General features: G+C 30.2%; 3 protein-coding genes and 1 long non-coding RNA gene across 13 annotated transcripts in view; 1 reads left to right on the top strand and 3 right to left on the bottom strand.

Annotated features, from left to right (window-relative positions):
- Positions 1 to 810: 810 nt before the first annotated feature.
- Positions 811 to 2,234, bottom strand: LOC143188032 (uncharacterized). 2 transcript variants are annotated; one of them, XR_013003448.1, is made up of 4 exons: positions 1,876 to 2,234; positions 1,608 to 1,804; positions 1,374 to 1,533; positions 811 to 1,022 (listed from the first exon to the last, which is right to left on the bottom strand). It is a non-coding gene; the product is annotated as an uncharacterized LOC143188032 (long non-coding RNA). The 2 variants fall into 2 exon arrangements; XR_013003447.1 differs by having other exon boundaries at positions 1,608 to 2,220.
- A 5,206-nt stretch (positions 2,235 to 7,440) lies between these two features.
- LOC143188202 (uncharacterized) lies at positions 7,441 to 13,604 on the top strand. Of its 5 annotated transcripts, none has more exons than XM_076392325.1 (10): positions 7,441 to 7,733; positions 7,903 to 8,122; positions 8,290 to 8,715; positions 9,122 to 9,323; positions 9,754 to 10,094; positions 10,234 to 10,335; positions 10,428 to 10,525; positions 10,705 to 10,885; positions 10,962 to 11,091; positions 12,491 to 13,604. In XM_076392325.1, the coding sequence occupies exons 2-9, from the start codon at positions 7,964 to 7,966 to the stop codon at positions 11,085 to 11,087; spliced, it is 1,635 nt and encodes a 544-aa protein (XP_076248440.1). In that variant the 5' UTR covers positions 7,441 to 7,733; positions 7,903 to 7,963; the 3' UTR covers positions 11,088 to 11,091; positions 12,491 to 13,604. The 5 variants fall into 5 exon arrangements, with proteins under 5 accessions (XP_076248440.1, XP_076248439.1, XP_076248438.1 ...); XM_076392324.1 differs by lacking the exon at positions 12,491 to 13,604 and adding an exon at positions 11,599 to 12,455; XM_076392323.1 differs by lacking the exon at positions 12,491 to 13,604 and adding an exon at positions 11,369 to 12,455.
- Positions 13,605 to 15,587: 1,983 nt separating this feature from the next.
- LOC143188548 (C-type lectin domain family 4 member E) lies at positions 15,588 to 18,592 on the bottom strand. Its single transcript, XM_076392891.1, has 4 exons — positions 18,176 to 18,592; positions 17,672 to 17,807; positions 17,368 to 17,598; positions 15,588 to 16,249 (listed from the first exon to the last, which is right to left on the bottom strand). The coding sequence occupies exons 1-4, from the start codon at positions 18,431 to 18,433 to the stop codon at positions 16,044 to 16,046; spliced, it is 831 nt and encodes a 276-aa protein (XP_076249006.1). The 5' UTR covers positions 18,434 to 18,592; the 3' UTR covers positions 15,588 to 16,043.
- A 4,309-nt stretch (positions 18,593 to 22,901) lies between these two features.
- Ak1 (Adenylate kinase 1) overlaps positions 22,902 to 27,711 on the bottom strand; it is a 38,311-nt gene continuing 33,501 nt past the window's right edge. For all 5 annotated transcript variants that reach the window (XM_076392890.1, XM_076392889.1, XM_076392886.1 and 2 more), the window contains 2 exons: positions 23,229 to 23,414; positions 22,902 to 23,158 (listed from right to left, as the gene is read on the bottom strand). In XM_076392890.1, the coding sequence (XP_076249005.1) occupies positions 23,087 to 23,158; positions 23,229 to 23,414 (258 nt within the window). In that variant the 3' untranslated portion in view covers positions 22,902 to 23,086. The remainder of the gene's footprint in view (positions 23,159 to 23,228; positions 23,415 to 27,711) is intronic.

Below are 27,711 nucleotides of genomic sequence, written 5' to 3'. Positions count from 1 at the left end.
CTACATAATTTATTTATTTTAATGAGGTTCCAGAAATTTGGAACGTCTTGGGTCTCTTGAAAAAAGGAAATATTTGGACAAATGAAAAAATTGTGTCTGGCTCGTGTCACTTGCCGACAACTTGAACAGTTGAATCTCAACGTTTCAAGAGTGATAGAGAAAGGGTCACATCAGTCTTCTCTATCAACTTTTAACATATGTAATGTGGGGACGGGGAAAATTTTCTAACTCGCATTTCAAGTTTGGAATCATAGAGTGACTCTAGTCGGCGTGACCAGATTTATCTGAGCTGCGTGTAGTGCTCACTGGGTGTGGCCTGTGACGAATATGCAAGTTAATAATTATAGTTACGTCTGTGTTATTTTACTATGACATGTCACATGAGTTATATTTATATAATAGACGTCTCTCAAATATCTATCTTGTCGACACTCTTTGTCTATTGTAAAGATGTCTAAAAATGTACGATATTGCATTGTTTAATATTCGAATTTAATACGATATCATATAGATAACAAGACGACATCTAGTTTTAGATAAATAGGAAGGATTACGTTAGATTAGGTTAGTCTAATTTTACTTTTTGAATTCTATAGAATGAGTTTTATCTAATCAGTAATTATATATTTATAAAATATCTTCTTTCAATTAATAATTATTATAAAAAAATGCTGAAACAATTTCAAAGCATATTTTTATAATAACAATTAATGGAAAAATACATTTCACAAAATAACTACTGATTGGAAAGTCTTATTCCTTAAAATACATATTATTTCTTACTAAATAAATAATCGTATATTAGAAAAAGATATTTTATAAGATATTAAGTATACATATAAAAGGTACATATAAAAAATATATGTATAAAATATAAAAAAATATAAAAAAATATGATTAGTTTGATTTTCTTTGCTGTAGCAGTCTTAATCTATCAGATGATCTTCTAATCCAATCACTGTACACTGCTGAAAAATTGGATTTAGGGCAGGAATATAGCAATTGAATACTTTTACATATTTCTGTAAAAATAAAAAAGATTTAGTAAGAAACTGAATTCTCATTTTTATATTACATACAAATTGATATAATTTTTGTGAAATTATCAAGATCTATAGCTGAAAATCAACTATATTTTTGTAGAAATACTAAGTTAGAATAATAAATAATAAAAGACTGTATGCCATTCAGGAAAGGCAGATCTAGGTAAGTGTATTAGTATCATTTGACAGTATTAAAACTAAAATGTCTTTTGAAAATATATAGATTAATAATGCATTACGAATTATAGGATTCTTGAATATTCTATTTTTCCTTCATCAAATCAAACTACTGTCATATGAAATATGATTATATGTATGTATATGTCATACCTCTTATTAGTTCATGGAATATAAATTGTGACGGTAACAGTTTATTTTGTTTCTTTTGCACTCAAATGCGTTCTTGAATGAAGTAATTGCTAAATAGGGCTGCTAATATATTTGCAGCATGTTTCCAGTTTTATCCTCCAGTTGATGTTACATAGTGTTTCTGAAAACAAAAAAGTAATTAGTAATGACATAATTAAGTAAATATAACTTTTAAATCAAACTTTAAACATTTACAAACTGAACTGCTTCTTGTCCATTTTCTTTCAGTTCATTATCAAAATTTTTAAAGTCCTATACATTGTTGAAAGTTATTTTTTCCAATGATGATCCATTGATGAGCCTTACTATTAACTAGTTTTTTATGGTCATGACATTTTCTACCATTATTTTCATGTACTTTAACATCATTTCTGTTACAAATTGGCAACCACCTACAAAAAAATAACAATTATCTCACATGTTAATACTATGTAGAGACCATTTAATTTTTGAGTTGATATACACTGTTAATTATTTTCAGAGTTCCTAATTAGACACTTAAGACAGCATGCTTCACTGTGTTCAACTGACAATAGTGAATCATATGACACTCGGATATACTAAATCTAAGATTGTTTTCACAACTCCATTTTTCCAAGTTCAAAAGAATAATCTGTAACAGAATGGTGTCATTTTTATTTACAACAACACAACAGATTTTTAAGTTGTCCACATAAAGGACAAATTTGCTATTAGTAACAACTTTATGAAGACCATTGAAAAATATTAAAAAGCAACAGTCTACCATATGATCCTTGAAGGACACTCCAACTAACTAAAATTCTTCTAGGGTACTTATTACTAAATTCTACCATTTGAGATCTACTTGTTACAAAACTTGAGATTCAATCAAAGAGAAAACCATTAAAGCTGACAGCAGACACTTTAGAAAATAATATAAAATGAGAAATAAAGGTCTTCCTGAAATTAGTGTATATACATGACATTGAGTTGATGTCCTACCTCTGTGACCTAAATCTATATAATGTAACAACTGTAACTTATTAAACTGGTTACAATATGACGATCAGCCACAAAGCTGTGTTGTTCTTCAGTTCATAGATTTTATAATAAAAATGACAATTTATAAGAATCTGTGTTCTCTAATATCCTTGATATAAGTTTTTGTTTACTTATCAACCGATAAATGGAAACCAAATGTTTGTTTCCACTTGTCAATACAAGAGTAAGAAGACTCAACTTCCATGTCACAGGGAAGATACTTGACATAAAAGATTTGTTATAAATAAGTCAAAGTCTGCGAGAAACAATAATATTTACTAGTTTCATGAGGTTTCATGACCTACAGAATAACAGGTTGGACAACCTATTTTTCTATTTTTCATGATTACATAATATGGTATTTAATCATCTAATTCGTATACTAGTGGGTCATTACATTATTATTGCATCACATTGCATTGTTCAAACGGTTATTAACCTCATACATCGATGCATTCATGCAGTATTTACTTGAGATAAAAGGTTAAATTGACAGGTCCTTTGGTATAGGCAGAGTTCAAAGCAATCTTGTCATTTTACCGACAGGGAAAGAACTACTGCAGACTTCTTGTGGCTCTCGCAACAGCGTCACTTTGGTTTCTCACCGCTAGATGTAGCACTTTCAGGGCTGATCACCCTGTATACGAACATTTTACACCTTATGGAGTTTCGTGTCGACAACATAAAAAATATATATGAACAAATGTTACTTCTATGAATAATGCACTTTTTCAAAAATCTGTAATTTTACATTCAAAAAGTTTAAAATACGCGCACATGACGTTATTTTCGATCGTTCTAGTGTTAAAAAATCATTCTGTAACAGTATTAGTTTATCCATATTTTAAACATTGTTTTAGCTCCAGTTAGATCATACTTATTAATTACATATTAATTCAACCACTCACAAGCTATAATTATCAATGCCAACTTTGATGTGTTTTTTAATTTTAGAACCAAAATTTTGTCATTCTTATAGCAATAATTTTTTTGTTTATTTATTTTATTGAACGGCTCACACTGATTGCCATCAAATTCAATTTTTGAATAAATATAAAATCGATTTATTTGAAAATGTGGTATCAAATAAAGAACTGAAAGACCTGATTATATACAAAGTGTTCAGTGACAGGTGTCAACAATTTTAAAGAATGATAATGCGTTTGAGGCTTGAGAAAACGCCTAGTATATGCTTAAAACGTGTCTGACTTGAGACTTATTCTACTGACTCTGTTAAGGCTGACCTAATTCACTCTGGCAGTAGAATAAGTTCGAAGTCAGACATATTTCACGCGTATAGTTCACATTCTAAAATGAAACTACAAACACAATTGATTTTCGTTCTACTTTCACATGTAGAATCCCGCTTTCAAATTTCTGACATCTTTTGTCGAATATCCTCTTTAATATCAATATTTTCATGGCGTGTAGAGGATATCCTAGAAAAGGTGGTATAAATGACTTAGAAATTCAAAAGTGTTTTTAGCGTCCTTGCTCATGAATAACGAAAAGTTATTAAGTTAATTGAAAAACTAATCATTGGAGTAGTGTTAGTTGAGAAAGGGACTGGAATGTTGGTAAATACGTGTGACTTGTCTCTGGCGGAGATCGAAGAAATAAGCAATCGTTAGGGTTTGGTAGAAGAATTGAGCTTTGTGATGTTTCACGCTACGACTCAAGTCAGCCTCGCTTTTCGTAAAGTATACAATTCAGACGATATGATACAAAAATTTATGACTTTGTCACAAAATATCAATTTTATTATTATGCGTTGTACCCCTACGGAAGTAACAGAGATGAATTTTTGTTCTCCCACTTAAAATGACACCAAACACTATGCAAATCGTATAATTTTTAACGAAGTTAGCTTTAAATTTTGCAAATCATTTTTCCATGTAATTTCTTTACAAATCATTCAAATTATATCGTATTTCGTATAATTTTTATCGAGAATGTTGAGAGGTTTTAATGCAGAGAGGTTTTAAAAACGTCTTAAAGACATCCAGCGAAGTCCTAAAAATGCACAAAAAACGTCTTTAAAATGTCCGAAATTACAATCTCTTGTAATATTTTCATACAACTGTTTCATACAGTGTAGACAGTGTAGACAGTGTACAGAATCTAAAATTCAGTTAAAATTGATGAATATCATTAAATAACGTTAATCTTGTCCATTCAATGCAATCCGTAGGCCGACTCAAAACATTCACTGCGTTAGGTCATTCCATGCGAAATCGGACACTTTTCGAAGTAACGTCTCAGATCTTGTTCAAATTTAGATATGTTATAGTCTTTAGCGGTTTAAACGTGTGTCAAAGGATTTTTCAAAATTTCTGAAATTATGAATTTTACAGCTGCTTAAAATAGAGTGCTAACTTGTTTTCAAAAATGCATAGCTTTTAAACTAATAACAGCACTAGAATCAGCTTGTGTACGCTTATAGTAGAAACATTGAAGTATAGAATAAAAATTATTTTATTTAAAAAAGGTTGTTTTGAACTACTTTTTTTGCAATTGCTTTAAACAAATGCAATTTTTTTATAGTGGGGGAATATTTTTAAATCCGGAAAAAATGAGAATATAGCCATATTTGTCCTCTTTACAGACAGTTTTTGAAAAGTATGGACACATTAAAATTGGCTCTATGAAAATTCGTAGAAGTTAACGCTGCGTTGAAATTCACGGGTGCGGCGCGTGGTATACATATATCTGCAGTTGATTATTTGCAAATACGAGTATCATGTCGTCATGAAATAAAATATGATATTCTACTTTTTAAAATGTATTCACGTGTTGATTGATTTGAAATTCCGTTTATGTAAACATCAAGAAAATATCTCTACCTCTATCAATTTTTGGTAACACTTGTTCAGAAAAGCAAATACTACTGGCAATTAGTGCAAATGGTGCAGTTATTAGTGCAGTAACTCATGTAGTTAGTTTAATTTTGTTTTCATAAATCATTAAAGACAGGAATTTGAATATCAAACATTCAAGAACTTTCTTCACTCATCAACTCGGTTTTCGGAAAGCCTAAGCCTTCAGTAAAACTAAGGGTCTTTGAGGGACGATCCAGGTATCTAACAACACCAAGTGTTGTGGGGAGTTCTCGACGAGTTTTTCAAGAAACTTCAGTTAGTTTTTCGACGGACCTTCGCATCGGACATTTGTGCGAATATTCGTGGATCATGACGAGTTTTCCTACAAATTTAGTCCTTCTCCCATCGTGTGTACGATTTTCCTCCAAATTCTACGGCAAGACTTCTACTAGTATGTGCAGTTTTTTCGTGTGTAGATTTAGACCAGAAGATTAATCGGAGGGTGGACACATTAACCCTTTCTATCTCATAATGAGTGTTTTGAGTTGGCTTATGGATTGCAACAAATAGGCAAGTGAGTGATCTCTCCCCTTCTTTACGTCAGTGCGATACTGCTGTTCGGGCAACCACTGCTCGAGGCCTTCGCGCGGACTCATTTCTAGTGCTTTCTATCAGACTTTAGACGCTTATAACTAACAAACGAAACCTTCAGCAGGAAATCCTTATTCTTGATTTTCGTCTTATTTTGATGTCTACAATCACCCCTTAAATTTATCCCATGCTATTTACAAACACTCTGTATGTCTGTATGTATACTGGGTGTGGCGTGAATCTTAATCCAGATCAAAGTGAAGTGGTTATTTTTTGTATAATTTTAAATCTAAAAATCGTAGAATAATTTTTTCCGTGAGAAATTGTGTTCAGTAAAATTAACTATATGTATCAATCATATATTTCTATAACTTAAATATGATTGCTACATTAATATTACTAAAAACTACAGTGAGTGATTTAATTTTTCATTATAAACAGATAGAAAAATTTTCTATTTTCTGTGATGTTATAACTTCAATAATAGTGAAATATATTCTTTCTTCTACTTATAGATATGCAATTTACATAATTATATTGTGATATTTTCGTAATAGTGTTTCAACTTATGTCCTACAAGACCAGTATTTATGACAAGCTATTATTATATTTTGTTGATCATTCGTGAATATGACTTGATAGTGTTATTTCATAAAGTTAATTTTTGTTGATATTTTATAAAAAAAAGTATCATTTTAACTTCTATTGTTACTCAAACTTCAAATAAATAATAATTTTAAAATGTTTGTAATAATTTGAGTACTCATACTGTATTTCTGTACACAATACGTCTGTAAACTATTAAATTTTGTAAAATCAACTGTATAACCTCATGTCTGAATTGGTATTAAATAAAGATACACGCTTTTTATCTGTAACTAATGTATTTTTCAATCAGGCCTCTATCTCTATTGAATATTACGTACAAAAATAGTTCGCCATTACAGAAAAAAAATGAATTTTCGCAATAAATAAATATACGATAGATATGTATGGTTGCAATCAAAGGCATCTTTTCTAATTACAGTATATCAAATATTAGGTTTTATTGTAGCAAAATGTTTTATGAAATAACCTTCTTAAGCATGATTTAAGCGCAGGTGAGTATGTACTTACATACATATACAAAAAACTTTATATTCCCTGCACATATTCAATACGTGAGGGTCTTTATGATAAGATTACACGGAGATTAGGATGAATCAGCAGCTTGAAAATTTTACGTACATACATATGTACAGTCGCATAGCTTTTTTGATAAATGTTCACTTGCATGCATCAATTTTTAGTAAAGAATAAATGTCATAACCGATAGGTAACCTACAGTTTTTAGAAATGTATCGGATTGATGGTAAACATACATATGCGTAGGAATTGTAATAATCTACTTAGTCGACAGCCAAACATATTTTATGAGCTATCTACACCTTTGGCTTAATATAAAATGTCATTTGAATCGATTCTCATTAACAAGTAAGTTCCACATGCATAAGATAAATGAATCACGAATTACGTTTAGCGCGTTCTTTAACTTACCGATTGGTTAGCATGCGCGCGTATCCACGCAAATTGCATCTTGAAATTTATTCGAGTTTGGAGTCCAAGATGGCCGCGATGAAAGATACGTCGAACTGTCAACCGAATGTGGGATACGCCTAAAATTTCAACCTCTAGCATTATATTCTTTTCAGACATTATAATAAGATGAATATGACATGTTCGTGTAGTGGTGCGAAAGGTGGAGGATGTACAAGGAACAAATGACTTTTACAGACGTGTGTCTTATCGCGACTCATACGTATGCTACGTTTTGTGTTCAGTCTGTTTTTTCGCGAAGAGTAATTCGTTCGTCCAGAACAGGAGCTCGCTACAAAGAAAACCATTAAAGGCTTCATATTGTACTATCCATGTAAATATGTTTCTTCATCTAACTTTTATTTGAAAAAAGTGGCTCAATGCAAAACCTCTACCATTTCTGTCATTCATTCATACATCTATACATGTTCTACACACTCGCTTGCATACAAATTTAAATATTATCATTGTTTTTTATGTAAATTATTTTGTTCTTATTGCAGATACAAGGTTGTGATATTTATGTATTAGAAAGTTTCAACTATTCTTAGAATAGATTAAAAGATGGAGGCAATTGTAGAATACAATTATGAAGCACAAGAACCTGATGAATTAACTTTGAAGAAAGGAGATATTATCACAGAAATTAAAGTAATGCTAGGTGGTTGGTGGGAAGGTACTTTAAGAGACAAACGTGGCATGTTCCCTGATAATTTTGTGAAGGTAATTTTTTCGATTCTTTCAAAAGCAACACTTTATGTATAAAGTATTCTTTACGTTCAAACATCTAACAGATATTACCTGTCACATTATTGTATGACTTGTATTGATTAATATACAAAAAATATATACATAAAATAAAAAAGATCTAAGGGAAATTATTAATTTAGGTATTAGAACCTCTGCCAAGTGGAACAGTAGGAAGTACAGGAACTGGAGGAACTGAAACAGTTAATAGTGCTAAATCCGAAGATGTTTCTTTAAGAAATGGAGGTTCTAAAAAACTATATTGTAGAGTATTTTTTAATTATGAACCTTGTAATGAAGATGAATTAACTTTGATACCTGAAGATATTATAGAATTTTTGGGTGAAGTCGAAGAAGGATGGTGGAGAGGTAGACTTAAAGGAACAGTTGGGGTTTTCCCTTCAAATTTTGTGTCTCCTCCAGTTTATCAGGAAGTTGATGAACATAAAGATCAAGAAAAAAAAGAAGTATGTAAAGTATTATTCCCATATGAAGCTGTTAATGAAGACGAATTAACGTTAACTGAAGGAGATTTAATAACACTTGTTTCCAAGGATACACCTGATAAGGTACAAATTATTTTAATATGACAAACTTAAAAAGTATAATACTTTTTTAATAATGTTCTTCAATTCAATTATTATGAATGAATAAAATCAACAACTGAATAAAAAAATGTTTGTTACTTGAATTTTACTGAAGTGAGGAAAGAATAAGCATTCGCTTGTTTACTTTCAATGCATCATAACATACTTATAATAAATGCGTTTTAACATTTACAAATTTTCAATCAACATTAATGACAGATAGAATAATGTAAAATACTAAGTTTTTAGTAAGTAAATAACAGTTAAAGAAGAATATAAAAAAATCGTGCGATTATAAACGTAGTAATATTAAATAATTAATCGTTTATTTAAATATTAAACTCAGTAATAAACTATTTACGTAGATTAAATACTAATTATGTTTTAGGGTTGGTGGATGGGTGAACTAAAAGGCCGAGTAGGTTTATTCCCTGATAATTTTGTGGAAGTAATAAGCGTTTCAACAGACCATCAAGATCATGATCAAAAGCATGAAATATCTAAATCAGTGACAAAACTTTCTCAACAGGTCAAGAAAAATAAAAAGGCACATATTAGGAAAAGTTTAGATGCACGAAATCTTCATCCAGGTACTTACAATACATACAAGATAGAAAAAAAAAGGTTCAGAAATTTAAGATCAGATGGTATTTGCCAAATAAAAAAAAAGTCCTAATAAATATAAGTTGAAAAATTAATATTTTTTAAGTTATAAACAATTTTGCATTTAGGTTAAAGCGAATGGCTTTAGAAACAATGTGTTATTTTGTTACTTCTTTTTTATGATTACAGAAGAATTTTTACAAACCCTTTCATTTTCACACTTATTAATACGAAAAATTGCCTATAATTTTGAAACTATTCATTTTTTAACCCAGTTTTATAACAGAACGTTCCTTCTCCATTTCATAACTATTATTTACCCTTATAATTCTGAACCTTGTTTTGCCATCGTGTATAAATTCAATAAACTAGATAATAATTAATTAATTTATTTATTAAGCTATTTTTTAAATTTAGAAATACCTAAGAAACCTGTGTCAACAGCAGCTTCTTCTTCAGCGTCATTAACATCTCCAGGAACAGGTGGAAATAATGGTGATAGAAAAACTACAGTTAGCGGACATTCAATCATATCAAATTTAAAGCGTCTCGTAGGTGACGTCGCAACTAATAATGGTAATGGAACTACCAATATAGCTTTGGGTGAAGAGTTAGATGGGGTAGAACGAGGAGAAGGAGCACCGCTTTCGCACTTAACAGCTTCTCGAGCTAAAGCACCCCGGCGACGTCCACCTTCTTCCCAACGTTTACGACGTCACGCTACGGTATCAATGCCTATCAGCACAACGACAACACCTGTTAGTATTTACGACACTTTTTTAATATTTACTGAGCATATGAAACTGTAGTATTTATAAAAATATAGTTTAATTTATTGTATAATGCACAAAATGTTTATAGTTTCCATTACATATTATTTTTGTTTACTTTTAATAGGAAGATAATTTAGCAAATGGAAGTACGGATTCTACGTTAGAACAATTACGCGAAGAAGAATGTGAAGGTTTAGCTGCAATAGCAAGGAGGAAAGCACCTTGGGTAATTTTATACATTCTATCATCATACAGATCTTGTAATTAGTAAATTTTCCTGTAAGTTTTCGTATTTTATGATGCATCATGAATTTATAGGTAGAGGAATTAAAATTAAATCAACTAGAAAGAAGAAAAATAGGATCTATCGATCGTGTTGATAAATCTGAAATGAAGAAAGAACGTAGTTACTCACAGTAAGTTTACTTTAAATATATTTATTTCTACTCAAAATTTTAATATAAATAAAATTAGTTAGCAATAAAAAAATTGATAGGAAAAAAAACTATATTAAAATATTATAATACATTAAAATAATATAATTAGTAATTTTATACTGTTACTTCTACAATGATCTTTTTTACTTAAAATATAGAATCACAACGACATTGAGTGTCGCAGAGTCGATTAGCAAGTTAGAAGCTGAGAGTGAAGAAAGTAAACAAAAAGACAAAAGCCAAAAATCTGATATATCTCCACAACTGGAACAAAGTTCACTAACTCCTGGAACATCTGCTTATGTACCATATGCTCTCTATAATCAACTGTTAGAAAGAGTAAGCATAATAATAAAAGAATGCTTTAAAAGTTATACTCTATTTACATTCCACTAATGAAAATTACTTATAACAGGTTACAGTATTAGAAGAAAAACAAGCAATGCTACAAGAAACAATGGAACAGATTTTGGAACATGTTGTACCTGTTCTATCTTCGAATCTTTTGGATATTTCTGTCAGTAGAACTCAGAAACCTTAGAAAGGTACATAGCAGGAACTATTCAAATTCCCCTAATTCCATCATACAATTTTTTATTATTATTCCGATACACATACTCGGATTAAATTCAAACAATATGTTTGTTTAATGGATACCTGATATATCTATAGACAATTCTTTTAAAAAATTCTTAATATTTTTTTAAAAATCATACATCGTCCTAACATGCCTCTATAAAGTATCTTTTAAAACTATAAAAATGTATTTGTACTTAAATCATAATATTAATGATTTCTTTTCTTTTTGTTTCTTTGTTAAAGAGCTGCCTCGCAATTACAGTGATAATCATTCTTAAGCCTATTAAATAAATCAAGTGCCAATATATTTAATTTTTCGCGCATAATTCCGTAACAAAACTACTAAAAGCTTTTAGTTCAAATTAGTAACACTAAGAATTTCCAAATCTATTAGCAAAATACATTCTCCTTTATATGTAATATGAAGTGGTGCTATATGATAAAGTATATAGTTGTGATATGTTGTGTTACAGATTATAGTATGATTAAATGGGGCAGCAAGCTATAATTTACAGTTTTTATTCTAACAAAAATTATTAACAATAGAGCACTTAAACGTGTTGAAACTCGCTTTATAAACCACATATAAATAACTTTACTTCGCATAATTATGGAACTATTAAATGTTTAAAGTCATTTTATTTAAAAAAATAAAATTTAAGTAAATATGATGAACTGAAATAATAAAAGATATATGAAATGAATACAAGCAAAACAATATTTAATTTTTTATATCAATATTTAATGAAATATACTTAATGTTTTTCCTAAAATAAGGATAAACTTGAAGGTTTCCTCCAATCAATCATATTATTTTAAACTATTTCCTAGTTATGTGCAACCATGTAAATAAAAAGACTCACAAGTATATTGAACAGAAAAAATCCTACTGTAATTCGCAATTTAACTAATAGATATATCTCCATAAAAGTTCTAGTCTAAAAGAAACAGATTCCAGTTATTAAAGGATTGAAGTGCCAGGGCCAATGAAACTTAATACTGTCACTATGAATGTCATTGTTAACAAATATATCCTTCAAAAAATAATGATGAATTTTTACTTGAATTCAAATTTGACTAAGAATGACTAAATCACTTGAAGCATGTTCTCTTAAATTAAACTTGTGCTTGTATTTATGTAGTTGTACATGTACATTATATACATAAATATACATATATGTACACCTACATTTCTAGTTTTGCAAGAAAGTAATAAATCTATTTTTTTGTTGCAAAGTCCTCCAATATGTTTTTCTTGTTTGACTGGAATATAATAAAAATAGTACATCATTATATTTTGAAAGATATCTGATGTAATATATAGGGTAGAATGTTAGTATTGTATAAAATTTTTACACGTTTCAGCTGGACATAGCTTATTTAAGCAGGGGTATAAATATAACTAGGTGGGTTGGTAACGATCATGAGACATTAATATTTTATTTGTATATCAAAAAAGAAAAATGTTAGAATTTGTAAAAATTTAATTGAATATTTTCGTTTGTCTTTAATTATCAAATTGATATCGCAATTCATATAATTATTATTTATATAAATTTCGTGTAGAATGTAATTTTTGTATAAATATAATATTGATATATATATTTATATTCATCAAACAATAGTAAAGAACAATATGTCACAAGCACAATTTCTATAAGAGGTTTATTCATAAATCAAAAACTAAATCAGTGTAATGACATGTATAGGATATACGTACGTACTTTAAATATTTGCTTTTGGACTAAATTTCCAATGGATTTTCAAAAAAATGAGAATTAGCATACTGTTGAATTTGGAATCTGTTTTGTATTTTAAATTGATTTTAAATTACATAATGGTGTCCTACAGTATTATTAGCATTTGTAGTAAATTACACTCTAAGGTTATTAAAGTATTGTAATAGGCTTTCTTTTAGAGCCCGGTCACATGAGCGTCAGTTACATCTAATGTCCATTGAATGAAAATTAAAAAATTTTGTTTCGTCAGCTTGTAATTGATTAAAAAATGTATAAAGTGTACTTTGTAATAAAGGTGTCTATTTATAGAGTGCACTTAACATTTTCTTAATTTACATTTTTTTTCGTGTATTTTCAACAACGCAATATTAAATCGTTGCTTCTATATCTTCTACCTGCTACAAGAACATTTCTTTAATTATCGATTGTTGCGAACTACGAAATACCTAACTGAACACTCACGTCGCGCGATATTCACAACTTCAAAGTTCTAATCTACATACATAATGTATGTATATTCTATGTGACCGAGCTCTAAGCAAAAGAATTCCTTAAGTCCTTAATAAAGTTAGATTTATAATTCTTTTATCAACATATTCTTTGCATCTAATATACTTTTTATTCGCAAATTTCAGTAACAGGTTTCATATGACATTGTGGGTAGTAAAATAATTTTTTAAGCACAAGAAATGTATGTAACTAATTCTCATTTCATAAATAAACCGCCACGCTGGCGTTAAGTTTTCTTTCTTAATTAAAAAAAATTTTACAAATATCTAATTAAGTTAAATTTAATTTTTTCATAATTTATGCTAAAATCTAATACCTAAGTCCTGCTTAAAAATTTTTATGTAGCATCCGTCCTTGAGCTTGAAAGACAAGAGCACAAAATTGTTACATAGGTTGGATTATGATTTATTCTATCATTTTCATATATTTATTTTTATAAACTGAATCAATATACAGTTTTAATTATATATAAATAACAATTTTCATAGGTTTATTTACAGTATCTGTTAGTTTATACATGATTTATAATATGTTTATGTATGATACTGGATGTTGTATTAAACTTAGTTATTTCCATCAGTTATGTTGAATAAATATAGTAAAAATACAAGTACAATAAAAAATAAATAATTATGAATTACTAGACTGGTTAAGTTTAATCAAGATCATACAAATCAGTAATTTGTAGGTGAAGCACTTTTTATATTTTAATCTTAGACTCAGTTTTGTGAATAATAAAAATATGTATAAAATTTGAAAACATTTATTATGATTTAAAAAGAAATCTTAATTTCATACATAACCAATTTGGGTTAGCAAATTACTATGTTTAAGCATTCAGTAGTTGAGATCACTACATATAAAAAACTTCATACTAATTACTTAATATTGAAAATAAATAAATTCTTTTATACTTTTATACAATATAACTACTAAAATACTGTAATGAAAGATTTTTATGTAAAAATAATTATGCTCCATAAAATCACGACTTCTATTTATAGATATAAAAATATAAATTTCACACATCCTTGGAGAGAAATAATATGTGACAATAATAGTCTGTAATAGATGATTTTCATATAATGTATTATGACTAAAATTTTAAATACGAATAAGTATGATATACATATGAATGTATATTCAAACTGTAAATTAATTACTTTATTATTATTGTTTTTGTTGAAAGGTAGTTTTCCTTTGAAACAAGTTTTATAGGCTATTTATTATATTAATTGAAAGATGACAACGATTTGTTGAATGAAATGGTTAGATGTATGCTATATGTATAAAATAGTATTTGTATATTTCATATTTCATTTCGAATTTATTTATTTCGTGATCTTCAATAATTCCATAAATGTTACATATCTATTAAAAATTAATCTTTTCTTCTCTCACAGGATGTATAGTATCATTTTTAATTTTTCCTTAACACTATAAATGATATAATTCATAACTTTAATATATGTATAAATTTCAAAGATATGAATTTTATTTATTAAATAATTTTTTCCATACAAATTTTGAAGCATGTTATTACATTTTGCATTTCATTTGTGAATTGTACACTATTTTGATATTAACATTTGTATAATATAGAATGAAACAAAAGAATGTAAATTGTTTTGTAACTTGCATTTCTTAGTGCACATGAAAATCTAAAAAAAACAAAAGCTGCTGAACTGTAGAATAGTATACAGTTTAAATATTTATCAATTGGAAATTCTAATGTACATGGAAATGGATCAGTTTTTGCGTTATACGTGCATAATCATAATTAAAATTGAATATTTTAACACTGACAATGAATAAGACTTTTATTTCATATCATGCTTTTATTAAATTATAATAACTGATACTGATATAATCAAATAGTTGCTACAATATATGCTTAATGAATTCTACTGAAATCTTTAATAAAGTATTAATACACGTCAGTGGCTGATTTATTACATAAATAAGCAGAGCCGTTCCTGGGTTGTTGACCGCCCAGGTGCAAAAACTATATCGCCGCCCCTATTAATTTAATATTATTCAATTAAGGCAAGAATTTCATTTGATTAAATTTTGTTTGTTTGAAAGGTTAATAATTATAAAAAAAATTTTGATTATTATTTTTGTTAATAAAAATTTTACATATAAGTCATTTGCGGCCACCCCGGTGCAAGAGCACTTTCTGCACCCCCGCTAAGAACAGCCCTGTAGATAAGTATTTTAGACCATGTGATAATTGGTAAGAAATAATTGAAGAATAAAAACCTTAGAACTGTAATTCTATAATTGTATACCATACGAAAAGTAAGGATTGTAGTTTCCTTCCTTATTAATTGTGTGTTTAAATAAATTGAAATTTGTACATAATTTATTAGTGTAAATCTTTTTTTAATTACAAAAAGAATACTTATAATTACATATTAAATATTTGCACATTTGTACGTATTCGCGGTTTACTACGTCTGTTTATTATTCTCATTACAACAATGGAATTTGTTTAGATCATTGTAAAACTTACAAATAAAACTCACCATGATTATGCTTTTTCTTTTTATTATATATTTATTCCTTACATTTTAATTTTACTTAATAAGTTCTCAAGATTCAAATTGATACATTCGAGTTTTCTTAAACACAGTGTATCCTCATTTGATACTTCGGCAACATTTAACTTACAAACTCCAGATGTTTGCATTATATTTAAATCTGTATATTGTCGAAATTTCACAAATAAAAGGTAATATGCTATCACAAGGTACAACTTTCCAAAAAGGGCCAGCTTTCAATTTATTTGGCTGTACAAGACTAACGCATCCTTTTATATGAGATGGTTGCCCTTTGCCCCATGACCGATACTTAAAACACAAAAGTGGTTCATCTAAAAATTGCAAAGTTAAATTATTATTTTACATACTGACAAGCAAATAAATTAATAATAAGCAAATGTTTTACTAAATCTATATTAACTTTTTATAATCATGTACATAGGTATAACGATAACTTGTGTAAAATGTGTTTATATTCTACAGGTTTCATTGATTACTATCCAAAAGTGCCACTTTTTTTACTTTAAGGGAGAAAACAACCCTTCTATGCGAGCCGCCGTTTCTATTTAAGTGCTTTTAAATCATAAACGACAACAAATATCAACAAGTAGTTCAAATAGAAGTTGTACGGTTTTCAAAGATCTATAAACCTGTGTGAACACATTTTTACAAAAAATAAGGTATCCAACCCTCTCTCCACAATTCGAGAGATTTAAATATTTTCTGATGAATAAAGGCGTCTCTCGTTTTTAAAAAATAAGGGTGCACTATAATTATCATTATTGTATGATTTATAAGTCTCTGTATAATTGTCAGTTAAATTTCATGTATACCTTGTACCAAATTATATGTATAATTTTTGGTGTCAGAAATTTTAAGGCATGATTCTGCTTATTATAAATAGGATAAAAATGAAGAGTAACGAAATTGCGTTTGAACTTCGTTTCGAACTACGTGCGAAACGTATCTAATTTGGGACTTACTCTACTGACTTCATTGTATCTAACCCGACTAGTGCACATCAGCAGTAAAATAAGTCACAACTTAGACACATTTCAAGTGAATTTTAGATGTTTTTGCAGTAAGTAATAATTTTCAAACAATGCCTCGAACGTGATTTTGTCGTTCTGCATTTTCATCCTGTTTTGACTTGTAGAATCACCCCTTTAGATTTTTGATACTCGTTTTCATTCTGTATCTATATCATCAAAACGTTAAATTATTCTAATTCAAATTTATTCGAAGAAAATAATTTTGCAAATTTATTAAGACTTAATTATCTTTAGTAATTATAAAAGAAGCTGAAATACAATAAAGATTTAACTTATTTACCAAAACTTTAAGTGTAATGAAAATTTCTGCAAATGAGGTAATAATTATATGGCATTCGTTTACGAAATTTGAAAAAAATTTATTGTAAAATAGAAACTTTAAAACATAAAATAAATACCAAACGCATTCTTCCAAATATTCTCCTCATCACGGTTACTAAGTCCAACAAACGTAGGTGTATTTTGTGAAATATACTTTGCTAGACCATTTGTTCGTTCCTCACTAATTATATGGGCAAGAGTCGCATTCATTTTTAGACAAGTAATTTGTGCTTGGCTATAATTTAAGCTATGGCTTGAAAATACGAATATTCCTGCTTTAGGCACGCAGGTCAAGGTGAAGTTGACGTCTAAAAATAGATTGCAATTTGTATATTTCCATTGTATTCTGGTTTTATTTAATATATTCTTTTTCTTGCATACCATTAAAACTATACAAAGAATATATACTATAATATGCGTAATTTTTATCTTGCACAAGAGTGGAGGAATTATAGATTTCAGGACACTGTAGCGCTTGACACATTCTCCTCGCTGTTCCACCATTTTTATTATGTGTCTTAACATCCCACGCTGCAACAGAATCTTTTTATACATATCGGTATACACATTAACCCTTATCATACCAAGAAGGAATCACCTTGATTGAGTTGTTAGAATTCAAATATGTACAGAGTTTTGGGAATCAGAAACCAGAAAGCAATTTAAAATCACTTGTGTTTGAGAAAACTGTGAGAAAAGTGAGACAAATGAGATAAAAAACACGAGAAAAATTCATTACAATTAGTAATTACAATGTTATTGCATTATTAAATTTAAATCTCGAATATATCTATGATATGGATTGTTAAAATAGAGAGAAGAAATGATATTAAGATCTTTGAGTGACCGTGTTTGAGTATGTTGAGAGCTGACAGTGTACTACACTTTTACTTTACCGCGAAAATCAGTTTCCCAACCATAATTAAACGCCAATGCTTTCTTCGCTAAGGCAAACTCTCTGCATTCGTTCACGTTTCGCACTGTCTTTCTCGAAAGTATCACTTTATTTGAACGAGCGTTAAATTTTATGAGCTTGTAATATGGTAATTGTCTTGAATTGATCTGGCAGCAACGATCGCAGAAGATTAATTGTAATATGGAGCACGCTATCGATATTATCAAAAATACAGTTACCCGGTCCATTTTGAAGCTTGCAACACGATTTTACTCTATTAAATGATCACTCGAATATGCATTGCTTCATTGTGCGTCTTCGTTATTCCATCGCGATTGAAAACAAAAACAGTATACCGGACGAAGTTAATTAACTTGTATATCAATGTGAAATACGTACAATGGACATAGGATTTTAATTTATGCAATAGATCAACAATGATGTTCAATAAAGCAAGATAGCGTTAAGCTAATTAATGGACTACTTTTTAATTTTACTTTAAAACAGTATCCTGTTTTTATTCCAGAAATGTTAATAAATAAAAAGGAAACAAATATAATGCAGTATTTTTGTTAAAGCTCGGTTTCCCACTTACTGATAAAGATGTAAGACAAATAAATTAGATATATCACGTTTTGACATTAATATTCATTGTCAAAATAAATCAATACCTAAGTAGAAATGATTGGTTCCTTCTTCTTTCCAACGTTTTTATTAAAAGTGCGTATATAAAGGAAAGTTCGACAAATTTATTTGAAATAAATTTAAAATTCATGCGTACATTGCACCAAATTTGGAAAAAAGATATGTAATAATATGTAAGTTATGTATACGGTGTTCTTTATAACCTTATTTTTCTTACATCATCTTTGATATGTGTGAACTTCAATAAGTGAAGTGCCAGTCTGTTTCTATTCTTTAACTCAAGAACTAAAAGACTTAATTAAAGTTAATGTTGTAAAATTAGTTTCGTAATTTGTATTTTTTTGAAAATATTCTATATGTTAACAATTTTTGAGAGAAATTCTATGTACCAAAATAAGAAAAAAATCAAGAAGAACTAAATTTCATTTGTGGATTCATTCCCGAATGATTAGTTGTTATAAAAAAGTACAAACTACATTTGACGCGAATATTTAAGGTGCGACTCCACTGGGGCAATAACGAGCAACATTTTATGTATTTCTTCAGTCTATACGTTTTGTCGTCTGATTTCGTATCGCTGGAATGAAAATGGTTTATACAGAGTGATTTTTTCGCTAGTGGACCTAAAAGCAGTGCCACCGACTAAACATCATAACAGAGACTCTGTCTCTCTACCCGATAAGCTATTGAATGTGTAAAGTTCAAATGCTAAGCATCTAAGAAATGGAAGAAATCGGCTGCGAAATGTTTACAGGTCACACGTACTCAAACGTCTTCGCTGTAGTAGTCGTCGTCTTCGATGACACATTCAATAGCTTATGCTTATTGGGTAGAAAAACAGGGTCTGTGTTATGATTTTTAGGTAGCGGCATCGCTTTTAAGTTCACTAGTGAAAGAATCACCCTGTATGTAGGTATATATGGACAACTTGTAGGCAACAAATGTAATCTATAAAATTCAAATACTTCTTGGATTGTGTTGCTTCAGTATGGACAAAAAGTTTCCATAAAAAAACAGTTGATTAGAAACTTTTTGGAACATGCAGTATCAAAAAGCGGCAAAATGTTGTTCGTTGTTGTCTCAGTGGAGCACTTTTACGGAGTATTCAATTGCAAGTAGGGGAAAATTGAAAAGCTAATTGTAGATGTGAAAATAAAACGGAGTTTGATAATAAAATTGCGGTTGAGCCTTCTTTTGTTAATTTTAAAGCTACAGACATTTCGTTTACGTATACCTGTCAAGTCTACTGAATGCCTGTCGTACATTCACAGGTTCCAATAAATCTAATCAATATCTACACTTTATCAGCTAGCCATAGCATCAATTGAAAGCGATTTCTGGTAATGACGGCACTGCGGCCGAGGTGTACGGGGCCACCGCCATAAATATTGGGTCCAAAAACAGGTAAGCGGTGAGGTTGGCGTGACATTGAAGAGAGTGACTGGCGAACAGTCTTATAACGAACATTAGATTGAGCAGGCGCCTTTCTGAAGGAGAAGACTCCGTACCTATTCTACATTATAATTTTCATTCAAAAGTGTTTATTTCTACTACACAATAGACAATGTATTATTAGTTACAAAAAAATGTTTTAAAGTTTTAAATGGAACAAAAAACCAGATATTTAGTATAAAGAATGGTTAAGAATAAGAAAACTGTATGCAGAAATTTGTTATATGAATTGCAGTTTGCATTTAAAGTACTTAAGGTAAATTACTGTACTTTAAGCTTCTTTCTTTAGTTACTTCATGAATTAAGAAGAAAGATAGTGTTACGAGAAACGACATTTCATTTCATCAGAAAGCAACTGTAACTTTAAGATTTCTTACAACTGGAAGAAGTTATGAGTAATCCAACATTTTAACCGTTGATGACATTAACTTCGTTACAGGCGATCCGATTTGCCTGTTCAGCCGTCTTCGGTTCAGATAATACATCGAATGTTTTCCCTATATTCTTTGGTTACTTGTATAAGGAAAAATTACTGAACAACTTTCTTGTACAAAGGTACGGGTAACCTACATAGCTCTGCATCTGGTCTAAATAAACATGAGAGACATGCCGAGGCATGTGTAATTGGCTTTTTAAATGTTGATAAAATCCGCTTGAGTGAAAAAATATACGCAACTGGAAAAGCACCATGCTAGTACGAAACTCATGATAGATCATGGAAAATAGTGATTATGATTACGTAACCATTGTCTAACTCGAATGACAGAATGAAATGCAATGTGGTTATTCTTGATTTTCATCTTAACGTAATGTTTTGAATCAACATTGAAAACTGATACAGTGGTGTTGTTTAAAATTAAGTGCTTAAAAAAATATATTAATGGACCTTATTAGATATCCACGTACAGTATAGAGGAAGCGTGATCTATTTGGAATACTGTTGGTAATATAGAATACCGAAGTATCTAAAAACCTATTAATGATATCTACTTTGTAATACTGTAAATAATATGTAGAAGCATATGACTTGTTAAACCTACTCATGTTAACTTGATGGTTTCAGTTCAATTTTACGATTATTTCAAAGTTCGCAAATGTAACATGAAATTTAAAATTTTAATATTATGTTGGTAATTCGGAATACTCAAAATGAATGTAATTTGAAATAGTCTACTGTTGTTGTTACTGCGAATTTCTAATACAGGTCGAATGCTTGCGAAGTCTTCAATAATTTCAAATTCCTCTTACAGAAACGAACTTGAAGCAGTAAGGAATAAAAAACTGAGAAGAATAAAAATATAAGAACAGGAAACAGAGGAAGGAAAAGTATCTCAAATAGTAAATCTTCGCCATTGCAAATTATCTACATTTTAGGCTAATCGTTAATTTGTATCATTTTTCAGTTAGACTAAAATTTTAGGTACCTTTCGTTTTTTATTGTTACTGAGAGTTTGAAACATAAAAGTTTATTAGTTTCCCTATAATATTATATAATCTTATTTATTCTTATCAATTGCGTTAATTTTTTATTCATTTTAAACAAATTGGTATTTCAAATATGATGCACTTCCACTACTGTATGATTAAGAGAAGAGGAATAGAAATAAAAGAAAAACCGTTCATTTTCATATTGCAGTTATATATATTTATTCATCTTTTCTTCTATTACATGTACCTAAATTTGTTAACAAAATATTAAACATTCTTTAAACTAAAAGAAGTTAAAAGACAATAAGCGAGAAAAATATTTCTCGATAGCAGAAATAGTAGCTTTCTTCCAAGTGTTCAGAAATAAAAAAAGCATGCAAAAGAACTGCAAGTTTTTATGTTTGTGAAACAAAAATTAGTAAATACTTCTAATTTTACGTAATTTACTTCATTGAATAAACTTTTTCTAGGTACACACATAAGATTTGAAGTTGATTGCACAATAAAAAGAAAAAAAAAAAATGAGTTTATGCGAGTTAGGTTTTTTCATATTATATCGTGATAACTTCGGGCGACTACAACCGGTTTCTATGATTTATAAGAAAGAACGTATCTTGCGAATGGTGAAAGACAATCTAGGAACAATTACTCGAAGTATTTTAAAGGCTAGAGGTATTAAATAGATACTACCAATCATTTATTGGTTTTTCAAACTTTTCATGAGAAATTACTGTTCCCATATCATCTTCAACACGTACAAACCTTGAATATTTGTAAATAATATAAGTTGATTTTACCTCGAAAGGATTAATTCTAGAACCTATCTTAAATGATTTTACTCTTCTTATAAATCCTTAAAGTCTTGGATTCTTTTTTTTAAAACACCCTATATACAGATTAATCCTTAATAATTTTACTGTTAAAATATATTTTTGAAAACACACAGTATTAGATACTACTTTCATTAATGTTCCTTGTAAGTAGTAATAGAATTCGTACAATATAAATGAATTTTGAAGCGTTTTACAGGATTATTGTACTTGAAAATTGAACATTTAAGTACATTTAATACATTTCTTCTTGTCGCATCCTATCCTAGTAAGTGCTCTAATAATAACAGGTATTACACATTTATGAATTATAGACAGTATTGCAATTACTTATAAAAAATTTCACTCAATTACAAAGCCGTGTGTGAACACGTTAAAAACGTGACGTATATTTCCTAAAATTTTATAATAATTAAAACTTTTTAATTTAATTTATAATTTATAAATTGAATTTGCCTAATTTTCACTGTACAAACGACAAAAATCATTATGGATTATCTATTAGATATTTTAAACAAATAATTGTTTGATTTTTTAAGATGTAATCTAAGCTAGTAAAGGGTCGATCACTTTTGTCACCTGAGCAAATATATCATCTACGGTACCTTCAGCATTAATCTGAAGAAAAGGGCATTCAATTAACTTTCTGTGTTTACTTTTATGATCTAATTATCATACAGGTACTTACTCTAACAACTTTATCTTTGTAATGTTCAACGAGTTCCCCATTTTTCATATTAAATATTTCGATCCTCTTCTTAATCGTTTCCTCGTTGTCATCAGCTCTTTGTGACACAGCTGCACGGCCTAGGAGCCTTTTCTTTAATGTCTCATTCGCAACGTCAAAGAAAAGAATTAAGTCGACGGGACAAACCTAAATTCATTATACACTTTTAGATATTTTCTTCTTTTCTCCTGATTAGTAATTACCAACCCTTTTATATTGTTGATTTTTTGTTAATTATACATATATGTAATTACTTAAAGCTGGCTACCTTTCTTATAAGGACTCTTTTAATAACCTACTGTACATAATTTTTGTAAAACTGTAACGTATATATAGTATAATAAAGCATAGAATTCAACTAGAGAATGTGAAACGGGCTGCGAGATGAAGTCACACTCGCTGCATCACGCACTAACGTAGATAATGCAATAAAGGTTAGACGTTCGGTACACTACCCGCGCCTATTGGTCAGATCTAGCTACAAGAAATGGTATAAAAAAGTTTGGAGTTTGCCAAAAGTCAGGAATCAAGGAATTCATGTCCATTAACAAAAACGGTATTCTTAACGGAATACAGTTATTCATGATGCCACAGAGACTATTCAACAACTAAACCCATATTATAAATGAAAGGTATCCGAGCCTTCACAGATATTGAAAGCTTTTCCTTCTCTTCAACTCCAATTCATAGATCAAAAATTCCGTGGAGGGAACCACCGTACGGTATCTTCAGTTCCCGTTATGCCTTCCGATAAGTTCTTCGAGCTTTCGCATCTGCGTTCAGTATTTCGCAGCCCATTTAAGGGGGTAAATTAGTCACGTAACTTTTCGCGATTGCCAAGTCGGTATCCACTATTACAGTTTTCATTACAGGAATAGCATTACTTACAGACACGTAGCTGTATATTGAACGCGAGATGGAGCTATTCTATAATTTCAAATATGGGACACGCCTTAAAAAATTTCCCCCTCCACTATACATACTATTGCCTGAGTCACGTGTATGTGAGCTCGGCGCATCGACAGTCGAGAAAAGTCGAGAGAGAAGGCAGATGTGACCCTTACTCTCTCGCTCTTGAAACGCTGATTCGACTGTTCACGTTGCCGGCAACCAACACGAACTACACACGATCTTTTCAATTGCCCAAACATTTTCATTTTTTGATTTGTTAAAAGGGAGCAATGATGGATCTACTCTTCATGATGCCCGAGATCTCAAATTATTTGAGCCCCATTGTAATAAATAAATTATGAGCAATATGTATTGTTTTACTTTTATACAATATTAAATACACATAAAATTAAGAATATTTGGATCAAGTATTCCAAGAGACATTTGTTTCACATTTACCGCGATAATAATGTAGCTATATAACTCACATTCTAGATGTAAAAAGCAAACAATAACTCAGTATACTTTCATCCGATTTGCTTCAAATTTTTGGTAGTGTTGCTAATGCTATTCTGTTCAATTGCATTATTGCACGTACGGAATTTTTCGTGACCCTGTCTTACGGGTCCCGAGGTGACCGTCTGTGCATAAATTCGCTAGGAGTAATGACATTTTGTGGAATGATTCTATGCATATTTTTTATGAACAATCAAAACAAGTCTATATACATATCTTTAAAAATTAATAATAGCATTCCGAATGAAGGTTGTTGGGTAGCTGCGGATGATGATTTCTTTCTAAGTGACAGATCCCGCGTTCAATATCTAATATGGAAAGAACCTTTTTGCCTTTTTAAAATATATAGATTAAGTACAGCATTATTTCACAAATACTTCAGTTGTTTTGTACAAATTTTCCATCGTCGAACCATTCACCAATTACACCGAAGAGTCTCCTTCTATTAGAAAGTTGGAAAGTGAAAATATTTGAACAATCCACAAAATTGTGCGTGGCTCGCAGCACCGCTTCCCCGCGACTTGGATAGCGTTTGAGTTTCAAAACAGAAAGAGTAAGCTTCATTTTAAATTCGCCTTTTCTTTTAATTTTCCGAAGATGTCTGATGTGGTCCGAAATACCGAGTTCGCATACACGCAGCTGGTTGTGCAGTGTGTGTAATGGAGGGGAAAATTTTCAGTAATTCACGTCGCCAATTTGGATATCATAAATTCCGATTTCACATCGGCAACCTTCATAATTAGGCGTCGCCTGGTTCGCTAAGCCCAACTAAATTTGTCATGTATTTTACTCTGTTGTATCGATAACCAGCGAGAAGCGATACTGAGGCATGGGTTTACGCCCTGACACTTTTCGTCGTTATGTGAGAAGATTTTGAGCTAGAAAAGTGTAAGTAAGTAAGTGAAGTAAGTGTAAGTAAGTGAAGCTAGAAAAAAAAATCAATACAGGACGATCTAGTCATGATTTCGTTCAAAACGCTCTCTAAATTACATAAAAATGCTTAAATTCCGCGGTTGTGAATGATCGATTTTTACTCCACTTTGTAGTGCTTTTATTACGAAATATCAGCAGAATCTCGTTAAATCATGATCAAACCCCATTGCATTAAACCTTTTTCTTTCGAATAAACCCTTTTCCAGTTCAAAATCTTCTCATATAATGACCAAAAGTGTCAGGTCGTAAACCCCTGTTTTTGTCTAATTCTGTCGGTAATGTCGCTGCCCTGACATATCCGGATCTACCCCCTTAAAGGTATTCCGAAATAAACACAACCTTCTTGTGTAACCGAATACTCTACACTCTATGCCAATGAATTCTGTCAATGTGTTTGTCTCATTGTTATGCGTGAGCTACACTTCGTTCTGAGACATGGTGCTAATTTTAAGGCATTATTAGTACAAAATGAAAGCAGGTCGGACACTACGTTACATGGCACTTTATGCTCCAATCGGGGTACCCTACCACCACTTGAAATATTTCAACGTATACTTACAGCAAAACCTGGGTTATTAGATTTTCCGATAAAATTGATTATTATCAGAACATCGATTAATGGAACATATTGTTCGGATAACAAGTAAGGAAGAGAAATATATCTGATGTATTATATATTACAATGTTGTTATTTTAACAATACTTTCTCTTTTTTTATACGTTATCAACGTAGATTAGTTATTATCATACATACACTTTTTTAAATTACTTGTTACTTAGTATTTACAGACCACATACTAGTAGTCAATTTGGGGCTACCTACTGTATATCGAAATGTCGATGAAGCGGTAGCGCGTTATACTATCCTTACAAATCTGATGTATTAAAAATATTAAAAAATATCGCTCAGTTAGCTCAGATTGAAAAACAAGAAAAAAGCCCGAAGCAAATACTTAATTTTTTATTTAAAAGTTTGTATTTCTGTTTAATTCTGTTTAATTCTGTTTAGTTTAGCTAATATAAATGTATTGCACAGTAATGCAAACTAAACGATCTCCTTTCTTGGGAAAACTGACTTGTGTGAGTTATTTAATCATCCGAAAAAACTGATTATTTAAACAGCATGTGCTTCAACTTGTTCGTTAATCGAGGTTCTAATGCATTACATCCATATAATTTTGGGTGAATTTGCCGAAAAAATACCTTTTGGGTTATTTTATAATAACGTTTTTTCACATCTAATAGTATTTGATGAACAGGATCTAAAAATACTAGTCTTAACTTTAGGAATTCTTCCGTTAAAAAGTCATACTTTTATAGTGTCTTTAACAGGTTATTTTGAGACCATATCCGGCTTTTATCCGTGATTTGAACAGCTAATATTATGTCCGTTGAATGAAATATATAACTATGTAATTATTCAGAATTGAGAAAAATAATCGGACCCCTCTGCTGCTGCTGGGGCTGCCGAGGGTCCTTGTACAAAATTTTAGTTCAAACTCACACTAATCCATCTTTTTGTCTGAATTAAGAGATTGTTGAATGACTGTACATTTCGAGTACTTAAAACTTTGTACCTTAGGATTCGACAAATTGCTCAAATTTCATTTGAAGGAATCCATTTTAAACCGAAAATATATACGTAAGGTCAACAAAAATTGTCCCGTTCATCGAATTTAACCTAATCCTCAACCTCCTAAACGGCCATCTCCAACATGCATTTGTTTACAGCCATAGACTGTACTCATTGAATAGACTGCAAAAGGAGGCATTTTTTCAGCGTGTGCTTTATTTTGTTTGTCATTAATTATGATTGCCGGGCATTATTTATAAAGCTATGTCTACACTGATGCTACAATAAGAAGCCCTTTGTTGTCGTTCCATGTGCAGTATTCTCGCGATAGTGGTACCAGATTTGGGACTGGTCTGGTCCCACTATCGAGTAGGTACTACGAATTTTGGCGTCACATTATCTGGAAATGAGTGTCAGCTTGCTTTTCTTGCAGAAGAGGACAGAGAATGAAAGAGAGAGAGGGGCTGAGACTCGAGGTCTCGAAGTGGTCTTAATGTTTGTAAGACAAAATGTTTTTTGCAAAAATATACA

Source organism: Calliopsis andreniformis, chromosome 2, assembly GCF_051401765.1.
Source record: "Calliopsis andreniformis isolate RMS-2024a chromosome 2, iyCalAndr_principal, whole genome shotgun sequence".
Taxonomy (NCBI): Eukaryota; Metazoa; Arthropoda; class Insecta; order Hymenoptera; family Andrenidae; genus Calliopsis; species Calliopsis andreniformis.
Note: the sequence above shows the minus strand (reverse complement) of the source record. Positions and strands in the feature narration are given on the sequence as shown.

Coding starts and splice junctions, on each gene's coding strand:
- LOC143188202 (XM_076392325.1), top strand. CDS start 7,964: ATGGAGGCAATTGTAGAATACAATTATGAAGCACAAGAACCTGATGAA. Junction 10,336..10,427: donor CAAGGAGGAAAGCACCTTGG/GTAATTTTATAC, acceptor ATGAATTTATAG/GTAGAGGAATTAAAATTAAA. Junction 10,526..10,704: donor AAAGAACGTAGTTACTCACA/GTAAGTTTACTT, acceptor CTTAAAATATAG/AATCACAACGACATTGAGTG.
- LOC143188548 (XM_076392891.1), bottom strand. CDS start 18,433: ATGGACCGGGTAACTGTATTTTTGATAATATCGATAGCGTGCTCCATA. Junction 17,808..18,175: donor ATTTTCGCGGTAAAGTAAAA/GTGTAGTACACT, acceptor TGGGATGTTAAG/ACACATAATAAAAATGGTGG. Junction 17,599..17,671: donor TTCTTTGTATAGTTTTAATG/GTATGCAAGAAA, acceptor ATCTATTTTTAG/ACGTCAACTTCACCTTGACC.